General features: G+C 44.5%; 1 protein-coding gene across 1 annotated transcript in view; it reads right to left on the bottom strand.

The window, feature by feature from the left end:
- Positions 1–1,460: 1,460 nt before the first annotated feature.
- Positions 1,461–10,134, bottom strand: part of LOC103752279 (filamin-B) — a gene marked incomplete at its 3' end in the record, with an annotated part of 30,462 nt that continues 21,788 nt past the window's right edge. Inside the window, exons 9-17 of the mRNA XM_029557634.1 lie at positions 8,583–8,709; positions 6,916–7,052; positions 5,476–5,669; positions 4,511–4,624; positions 3,693–3,836; positions 3,312–3,435; positions 2,871–3,031; positions 1,861–1,951; positions 1,461–1,630 (exon numbers count right to left, since the gene is read on the bottom strand). Coding sequence (XP_029413494.1) covers positions 1,461–1,630; positions 1,861–1,951; positions 2,871–3,031; positions 3,312–3,435; positions 3,693–3,836; positions 4,511–4,624; positions 5,476–5,669; positions 6,916–7,052; positions 8,583–8,709 — 1,262 coding nt within the window. The remainder of the gene's footprint in view (positions 1,631–1,860; positions 1,952–2,870; positions 3,032–3,311; positions 3,436–3,692; positions 3,837–4,510; positions 4,625–5,475; positions 5,670–6,915; positions 7,053–8,582; positions 8,710–10,134) is intronic.

Genomic DNA, 10,134 nt, shown 5'->3' with positions numbered 1-10,134 from the left:
CGCAAGTCCTGACCCGAGCGGGTCTTTTTTTCTACGTTGTTGGTCTTGGGGGTGGAATTGAGGTCATCAGGATTGGTTGCAAGTACTTTTTTTTTTTAATTTTTTATTTTATGTGTGTGAGCATCTTGCCTGTGTGTATGTAATTGTACTGTGTGTGTGCAATGCCCAAGGAAGGCAGAAGACGGTGTCCAGATCCCCCAGAGCTGGAGTTAAGAACAACTGTTAGTCACCATATGGGTGCTGAGAACCAAACCCAGATCATCTACAAGAGCAGCCAGTGCTCTCAAAGGCTCTGCCACCTCTCCAGCCCCTCAGCAGGCCTTTTTAAAAGCACAGGAAGAAGTGAGTGTGGAGGAAAGAGGCCACACTTATGTGTGATGCTTACATCCTGCCACAGAGAATTCTTTGCACTATCAGGGAAGTTTTCATAGGAAAGATGTTATCTCTAAGGATATATAACCCCCAAAGAGGGAGAGTCAGACACCCCCATTCTTCCCGTACCCTGTATTCTTCCCCACTTGAATCTTGCCAGCCCCTTGCTGAGAGGGCCCAGACAAAGAGAGGCTTGAACGAGGTTTCTGCAGACAGCATGGCCTTTGTCCTGCAAATGGCATTTTTCACACAGGGGATCCTCTCCCTCTCTCTCTCTCTCTCCTTCCCAGAATGAAGGAATCTCAGGGATTAGAATGACTGTTTACAACACTAGGCGTGAGTATTAAAATCCAGACTTTCCTGCCAGGATGTCTGCTGTCCAGACTCTGGAGGTGTGAACATGAAGCAAAACACAATCTTAAACAAATATAATGGGCAGAGAATTTCAGTGTTGCAAGTTTTAAAAAAAAAAAAAGTATTGGAAGGTGGATGGTGAGGCCTGCACAGTATGATCGATGTAGTTTATGCCACTGAACTATAGGCTTTAGCATTTGGTAACGTGTCAATTTTGCCACAAAAAGGATAAATTTTAAAAATTAAACAGACATGAACTTGTGTAGAAGGGTGGTTTTTGGACTCTGGTTGCATAAAATAACAAATCAGCCTAGATGGCAGACTCATCAGAATTCCTGCATTTTGTAAAAGGAAACAATTTGTTGGCCTAAACAGTGTGCTTTGGGCCTTAGGGATTAAAAGTTGAACTGGTTCTTTGAGAAAAGAGCCCACTAAAACACCTCATAAAAAAGTAAACTATGCTAAAAGGGCCAGCGAGGAAAACTTCAGGTGTGGGAGCTCTTTTTCTACAACTAAAGGCAGAAGCAGAGGAAAAGTATGGGACAGTGAGTGTGAACATGCACGTGTCATAGGCTTTCTTTCTTCCAAGGCTCCCAGAGAGGGTGAGGACAAAAGGTCTGGAGAGCCCCTTCACACAGGGGGGCACCTCCACAACTCTGATCACTCCTCTGCTGTCTACAGTTCAGCACTGTGGGAAAGCACCTGGCCAACAGAGGAGGGTACAAGGACGCTACCTGCTGAGTCGGGGTGTATTTAACAGTATGTGAGTAGTCATAATTGTCGATGATGTCCAGGTCCTTCACTGCATCACCAGGGAGGGGGCTGCTGAACTGCACGTTGAGTGGAGCTTTTCCGGCCCCCTTGGTGTAGACAGTGAAGTGGGTCGGCTTCCCATTTTCCACACCTGAAAGGATATACCGTGAAATGAGAAGACAGTGTTGGCTGGAGAGGTTTCACTTTTAGAACCAGTCTGACAAGTTCCACAGCAGCAGCCATTGACAAGGCAGACACACTGCTCCTGCCACATCAGAGCTCTCGGTGGAGATAAGTCCGACAAGTCCCTGAGGTCTGGATGGAACACACCCAGTGCCACTGGCTGTGGAAAGCCTGGGGCAGCCTTACCTGCCATCTTACCTGCTTTACTGAGCCCTGGGCCTTCTGCCTTCACTTTGCTGGCATCGTGGGAAGGGTCGACTTTGACTCTGAAAGGGCTGGCGGGGATTTCCTGAAGCAAAGACACTGTCTTAGAAGGAAAGTCCCTGAACAACTGCCAGAGTTTAGGCTTCTGCCCAAACACAAAGGACAAAGACTGGCATAATATGTACTTTAAGCAAGTGATGAGCGACTTCCATTACTACGGGTCAAGTCTGCATTAGGAAGTATAGATCCGAAACCTTGACGGCACAAACACCGTTGTGCACTGGACACCAGATGTTTGGGGGCTAAGAAAAAAAAATATAATACCCAGAATAGATTCAAAACCAACAATCTACAGGGTCAGGATGAGAGAAATGTCCTCCAGGGATGACTGTGTGGGGATTCCAAGGAAGTAATCAGAAATAGAATGCCTGTAATTCTTCAGAAAGAATTTAGAGGCTGCCAGATTAAAAGTAGAATAAATTAGTTGGATCATATCAACGCAAGACCATTAACCTGAGGCACAGACTGTTCTCCTGAGCTTCCTATTTCTTATATAAAGTTAATTGTAATCATTAGGGTTTCAAAATACCTGGTGTCAGAGTACTGTTTACCTGATCGTCATTATCACACACCTGACACTTCAGAAAGCCTTTTGCTATAGAAGTTTAAGGGCAGAGACCAGACATCACTTCTAAGAGGTCAAAATGGAACACATCTAGAAGTTGCTTAACTTTCTAATTAAAAGCTTAATGAAAGTTTTAACAAGTCAGTCCCTTGTCCTACTTTTACCACTGTCTATGCTTCACTTCTGTTTAAAAAGTAGTGAAAATTTAGTTCTAGATTTTTTTTTTTTAACAATGAAGCACAACACTTAATGTAGTTCTCAAGACACCTCCCTAGTTGCTTAAAAAAAAAAACAGTAGAAAATGAAAAAGGAGATATACATACAGGTGGCCAACAGACCAGGCCACTCCTTTCTATCCCTCTTAGGCCACAACACACACCTGAGATGCAAAGAGAACCTTGATAGTGTATCGCCCAGCAGCAGGAGGCATATATTTGACTGTAAATGTGTCATTGGCATTGTGAATAATGTCAAAATCCACATCTTCCTCATCTTCACTTAACACTCGAGCATCACATTTAATGCCAACACTGACATCACCTGGAACAGACAGCTTATTAGCACCAGTTTACAAGAAGCAGCAAGTCCCCTTCAATCACTTCCAGCTGGGCTAACACCCCATGAGAACAACAGGGACGTTTCCAGTAAGAAACCTAAGGAAAGGGACCAGGGTAGGTCAGGGTTTTGAAAGAGGAAGCATAGAGGCTTAGCAAAACTATGACCAAAGAACCAACTGAGCTCATCAGGTAAACAATTACTGCTGAGATGGACTACTTCCTATGGAGCAGAAGTCACTGGGGTGGATGAAGCCTGTTCTTACCTTCCCCAGCTTCTGTACAATCCACCGTGAAGTGAGTAGGCTCATTTGCCTTCAGACCACTTCTCTCCACGCCTGGTCCGAACACTTTGACCTTCTGGGGATGGCTACCTTGCCCAATGTTGACCTAGAAAAGATATGATCTAGAAATAAATCAAATATTCCTTCTCTTAGATCCAGAAAAACATCACTAGGAATGGTCTTTGGGGCAATCAAGGGTGTCTTGCCCTTCAGGCCAGGTCACTTTTCAGGGTCTATCCAGAATGAGTTCTTTTTCATGCATCTGCTTTGGCACAGAGCCCAGACTCAAACAACTAGGGTTTTTTTTGTTTTGTCCTGTTCTGTTTTGTTTTAAACACAATTGGTATTCATTTCACAACCTACCCTGTAGGGGCTGTGTGGGATGTTCACACCTCCCCAGACAATAGCAATGGTGTGCTTGATGGCCTTAACCGGGGTGTATGAGCAGGCAAATGTACCATCCATCCGACTCTTCATCTGGATGTCAATGGGATGGCCTTCCCCATCCTGCAAAAGAGGTGGAGTGAGAACAGAGGTGGCCCTCACACTGCCTCCACTAAGAGGGGCCACTGTGGCTTCTAGGAACAGACAAGATACCACTAACTTATCTTAAAATACACAGCATTCACAACACGCTCTATGGTGCCAACAGGTAACTAAACATCCAATGCTCTTTTTTTAAAAACTGAGCCAGGCCTCACTAGGTTGCTCAGGATGGTCTTCTAGTCCTGGGTTCAACTGATTCTCCTACCTTACTAGGAATCAGGAACATGTTGCTATGCCCAGCTCCACTTACTCACTTGTAATCACTAAGAGTAAATATTACCCTCACCTTCCCCAAAGCCATGGCCATTCAGCACTTATCTTAATTTTTATTCCTACATTTAAGCCCTTTGGCTAATTTCAATTAAATTAGATAAGCATACTTTGAACTCTGTTTATAAGGCTCCCATCAGGGCCTAGGTAGACTCAGCCAAAGTGAAAGATTCATTAGAGAAATTTGAAACAAACTCTCTATCCAGAGCATAAATCACAAAGATCAGGAAAAATGCCCCTGGAATCTTCATACAACCCCTTGAGATAATTAATATTCTTGGAACCAGAAAACTGAGGCCCAGATGCACTGATCAACTTGCTGTTACACTTTCCATTTGACAACTGCAAGTGGCCCAGAAACTTACTTGAGCAAGTATCTTCAGGGGAGCTTTTCCAGCATCCTTTGGATCCACAATGAATTCAGCGGGGTTATTTACGATGCAACCAGATTTCTCCAAACCCGGTCCATATGCTTGGACCTGGGGCAAAGAGCCAATAATGATTCTCTTTCTATGTCACTGGGGAATGGGATGGGGGAAGGGGAAGCACAAAATACCTCAAGCTTAGTTAAGGATGGCTGTGGGGAACAAAATGCCAATGTAGACTACAACGTAAAAATAAATAACATCTATAGCTTTTCATGAAGGAAAAAATGTTCTAAAACTAAACCCAAACTTACCCAGGCCCCCTGCCTTACTCAGAGCTGACAGAACTTCCTGGGGCAGAGACCTTTGGCTATGCCTGAGGAGATGTAGAACCTTTAGTGCAAAGTTTGCAACCGCCAGAAAGCAAAGAACTAGCAGTGAGCCCAAGATATCATCAATCAGCACACACTGAAGGCAGTCTGTGGGCAGCTGGTCAAGTAAGCCGAAAACAGCACACATGGGGAGGTGGAGGTATGGGGGCTTTTGGTCAGCTAGGCTGCCTCAAACTTGATGCTTAGAGGACTGCAAAGGGCTAGAGAGGAAGCTCTCAGAAACACTGTTCCAGTTTCAGAGAAGCAGAACTGGGGGAGTGGTGACAGCTTTTGTCTCCGAAGCACACTGAAATAATAACTACAAAAAGGAGCAAGAGGAGCCCCAAAGATCATGCCCTTGGATCATCCCAGAAACTCTAGGAGACACTTCTATTCTCAGTGTATAGATGAAAATGCCAAGAGTCAGAGAGCTACCTCACTTGCCCAACAACATAAAAGTGCTGAATCCCACTAAGAGCGAACCCATTCTTCCCTGCCATCTCTGGACATGTTAATTGTAATAATTCCTCAGGGACAGAGGCAAAGGAGGCGGGGGGCAGGAAAGAGGGGGCAGAAGCAGAATGAGCTGTTCACCAGATCGGGGTTGTAGTCTCCAGTAGCAGGGTGGATGAAGGCCATGTATGGACTGTCCTTGATGTCTTCGTCATCACACATGATGTGAACAGCGTATTCTCCAGGCTCTTTGGGCCAGTACTTGACATCACATGATCCATCGTTCTGATCATCATACTCAATCTTTGCCTGGGAAGGGCCTTCAATGGCGAACCCTGGGGATGGGGTAGAAGAGCCTTCCTGGTTAAACATGGTGAGAAGTTATCTACTCTGTTACTACCATCTCCTTCCCTCTGCCTCCTGGAAAGTAAGTACTGGCCAGAAAATGAAACATGTTCCTTTCCCACAGAACCAAGGTTACGATGTCTTAACTAGAGATGGAAGAGTTAGATTGGATAGTTCTGGATTTTCAGATCTCATGGCACAGGATGGGAGGAGGCAGGGGACAAGGAACAGAAAAATTCTTCTATTGGTGATATGACAGTGTGTACCAAAAGTCTTAAACCAATACTCATTTGACTAAACTGACTTCTGGGCTTGGAATTGAGTAGGGATACGCACTCAGCATTGTTTATATAGCAAGATCTTTGAAGTAACTGGAGAGCCCAAGACATATCTACACAATGGAATTCCACAGAAGCCATGGGAAATGAAGGCATTACCTATACTTATCTGGGGCATAAAAATATGAAGACTTCCCACAGATACTTTATGGGACAGATTAGCATTTGCATATGTGTATGTGGGGCGGACTTAAAGGTTAAATACTAATTACCAGAGACTGGAAGTATACACCCCAAAATGATTAATCTTTTTAGTGGGGAAAATTATTTAAAATTTTTTTCCCTCTTTTGCTTATTGTTACACCTAAAATAGGGGCAAGTAAGTTATAGTTCAAGGACCAAATCTAGCTTACTTCTATTCTTGTAAATACAGTTTTACAGAAATACGGACACTCCCGTTCATTTACATATCTTAATGGCTGCTTTAAAGCAACAATGTCAGAGTCACATAATTGTCTCAGAAATCCTATAGCTCACAAGGTGAAAGTATTTGCTATGTGGCTCTTTCTAAAAAAGTTTGCTGACTCCCAACCATCATGATTATGTTTCATCAGACGTGTGTTTAAAGTACATTCAATTATGCAACAACTAATATATTTACTTTTTCAAATTTTAGCAGAATTCATTGATTCATTCATTCATCCATCTAAACTAAGGGTCAGTCCCAGTATTTGTCTATTAAATTCCATGCACTGTTTAGTATAAACCCTCCAGAAGGTCTTTCCCCTCAAGGGTTAGTGAATGAAAGATCTCTAGGCAAGCGGAAGAGAACAAAAATAGGAAGTAGAATTCTATAGCATCCAGAGAAGGTGCTGGATGGTCAGGAGGCCAGGAGGCTGTGTGATGCCACAACACCAGGCACTGTTACAGAAGCTGTTGGGCAGTTACCTCTACTTACCCAGAGTCCCCACTTCAGAGCCAACAGACTCCACCACGAAGTCTGCCGACCGACCAACAACCCCACCTTGGAGACCAGGGCCCCACGCACGGACTTTCTGCATGCCTGCTTCAGGGCCAACTTGAACTTCAAAGGGACTAGAAGGCAGGGAAGAGAAGGGACAGTAAAGAAGAACATGAAGGGGCCAACCATAGCAATGAACTCTTAGCATACATTCTTTCCACTTGCCTGATCTTTGCATGGAGACCCAAACTCCAGGCAATTGCCTTCCTCCACAGAGGTCCCCCCACAGCCATTGTTATGTCAACAATATAATGTAACATTGGTGCTTCAGGAGCTGGGGCCACTGGGCTGACACTCGAGCAACACACTTGCTGTATTTTGCTCATGAGTGACTTTTGCATGCAGGGCCATCTAGATCGTGAGCCTTAGAGGTAAGAACATCCACACTTCTCTAGATCCTATCCTATCTATGCTATAACAAGGAAACTAGTGTAAGTGTGTGTTACTTCATTCCTATGTGATCAACCATGCTTTAACTTTGGCATCAAATGTTTAAAATAAGTGTGCTTAGACACGGAAAACACTATTTAACCGTTCCCCCTTAGCAGTTTTCCTTTCTAAAGTTTCTGTTCTATGAAGCCAAACGTGATCCACAGCATGTATCATTAGACGATCAGTAGTGGTCCCGTGCTTTGTGACCATTCCTATATTATCTTTTCACTTTATCTCATCACATAGGCACTAGTCATCTAAGAGCACAGGAAGACCAAGTACAGTAGAATACTGTATCAGCAAGACTTTGTTCATTACAGCTATAATTGTTCTTTTAATATTAATCATCATTATTAATCTTTGATTTTTGTTTTGTTTTTTTTGAGAAAGGGTCTCCCTGTTGCCCTGGCTTGGAAGCTTCTGCCTCCCAAGTGTTGGGATTAAAGGCGTGCACCATCAAGCTGGGCCCAGTTATTCATCTCTTATTGTGCCTATTTTATCAATTAAACTTTCTTGTGTGTATGCATGTCTAGACAGCATATGACAGTCTGGGGTTTCAGACATACACTGGGGGTATTAGATGGCATCTCTCATGGACATGGGGGTGGGGAACTACTATAATGCCCAACTATTTCTCAAGACAAATGAAATGTATTTAGAGTTTAAGTTGCCCCCAGGAGAGCTGCAAAACACAGGAGTACAGAGAGGAAACTGAAACACCCTCAAGCAAACCTGCAGCGAGGGTCCCTTGGTCCCTGACAGCATTCATGTAGATGATTTTAATGTAAACCACAGCAGAATGTGCCCCTGTGGCATTTGTGAACAGAGGCATTCATTGAAAAGGAGAACCTTGGTTTATATAAGGCCGTATAGACACACAGTCCATTTGCTCTCTATTATAGCTCTTTCTGACTTCCCTGCCTCCCACCAGGTCCAAACCACCAGCATTTGATTTAAAGCAAGGCAACTGAAACCACAGCAACTTTCTGCTGCTTTTGAGAACAAGCCAAACGTCTGTGTGCTGCTCTGAGAGGAGGAGGGAAAAAAAAGTTCAACAAAGCGGATTTCTTTTTCCTCTGGCAGCCTGGGAAGCAGCAACGTCCTTCGAGCCTACATTGGGCCGAACATGCCTCCAAACAATGCACCTCTCCTCATCACCAGCCTAGACTCACCTCTTCGGAATGTGATGTCCCCCCCAAGTGACAGCAACGCTGTATTTCCCAGGGGTGCTGGGGTAATACTCAAATGAGTAGACCCCATCCAGAAAGCCTTTCTGCTTCACCAGCTCCTCCAGGCCCTCTGTGGGAAGGAAGCACACAGCCTTTGCAGTGCAAACCCAGGCTTATAAGAACATCCAGAAAACCTAAGCCACCTATGAAAACTAAGCTCAGCATGTGGGACTCCCTCAAACCTGAGCGAGGACTCCAGGGCTACAATGCAGAGCCATCTCAGCTTTCAAATGTGAGAAGTAGGCAATTTCACAGCTAACTGGCTGAGGTTCTGGATAGCTTAATATTTCCCAACAATCCTAGCTGTGTTTCTCAGCCCCCTATAAAATCTGGGGAGGGAAGGAATCTTTATGGGTATTTGGCTTGGATTAAGAGCCCCAGTATCTTTTCCTGTTAAAGCCAGACAACAAAGGAACAAAGTCCTTATATGCTATCTCTGAGAGAATGGATTTTAGATGCTATACCGCAAACTTCAGATCCAGCCATCAGGCAGGAACTTGTTTTATGTTGAGCCCTGAGGTTTGGCCAGGAAAGTGGTTGAGTCAAGCAAGTCTCCAAGGTCAAGAAGGAACGCCTCCTTGGCTCCTGTTGTAACAAGCTTGGTGGGGGATGGACAGCTCTAGAGCTACTTGGCTCTTGGTCTGGGCAGTCTAGAACCTTGGCTGCCCTTGGGGCATAACCTGCTGCAAAGCTTGGTGCTCTGGTATCACATGTTAACTTTCTGGATCTCAGGACCCTCTTGTTCCCTGTCTGATGGCAACACAGAGTTTTGAAAAGATGAACGCTGACAGAGGAAGCTCACAATTCTACAGGCCTCAGAGCTAAAGCCACTAAGTACTGCTACACCTGCAACTAGGAATGTGGCGCTGCCACTGTTCCCAGGAAACCTGAAAACAGAGAAGGTGACACCCCATGCCAGCAGTCCCCCATCCCTAGAGGAGAGAGTAAAAAACAGGCTACTGGGAATTAAAAAAAAAAAAAAATCCTAGGGATTTTTTTAGAAATTTATTCTTCTAAAAGCACTGATCATACTAATGTGCTAATTGACATAATTTCATAGTCTATAAAATGTAACCTGCACTGGAGAAATTTTGGCTTTGAAGACTGTGTTTGGATGCCAGCTCAAAAGATTATAAGCTGTAGCTGGGCGTGGTGGCGCACACCTGTAGTCCCAGCACTTGGGAGGCAGAGGCAGGTGGATCTCTGTGAGTTCCAGGCCTGCCTGGTCTACAATAGTGAGTTCCAGGCCAGCTGGGGCTGCAGGGGGACCCTGTCTCAAAAAGACCAAAAAAAAAAAAAAACAAAAAAACCAAGTCTTACTGTCTTGGGTTGGTCCTAGTCTTGGTTATAGCAAATTCTGGTAGCAGGTAAACGAGTGAGAAGTTAAACTAAGGAACAAAGAAACTCAGTTAACCCCGTAATAAATGCAGAGAGGGGCCTGAGTGCAATGGGTAGCCCCAGAGCCAAGTAGGGTGTGGGGTACAGTTTAGGACTG

The sequence above is a fragment of the Nannospalax galili genome, unplaced genomic scaffold (genome assembly GCF_000622305.1).
Source record: "Nannospalax galili isolate Female #2095 unplaced genomic scaffold, S.galili_v1.0 scaffold11728, whole genome shotgun sequence".
Classification (NCBI taxonomy): domain Eukaryota; kingdom Metazoa; phylum Chordata; class Mammalia; order Rodentia; family Spalacidae; genus Nannospalax; species Nannospalax galili.
Note: the sequence above shows the minus strand (reverse complement) of the source record. Positions and strands in the feature narration are given on the sequence as shown.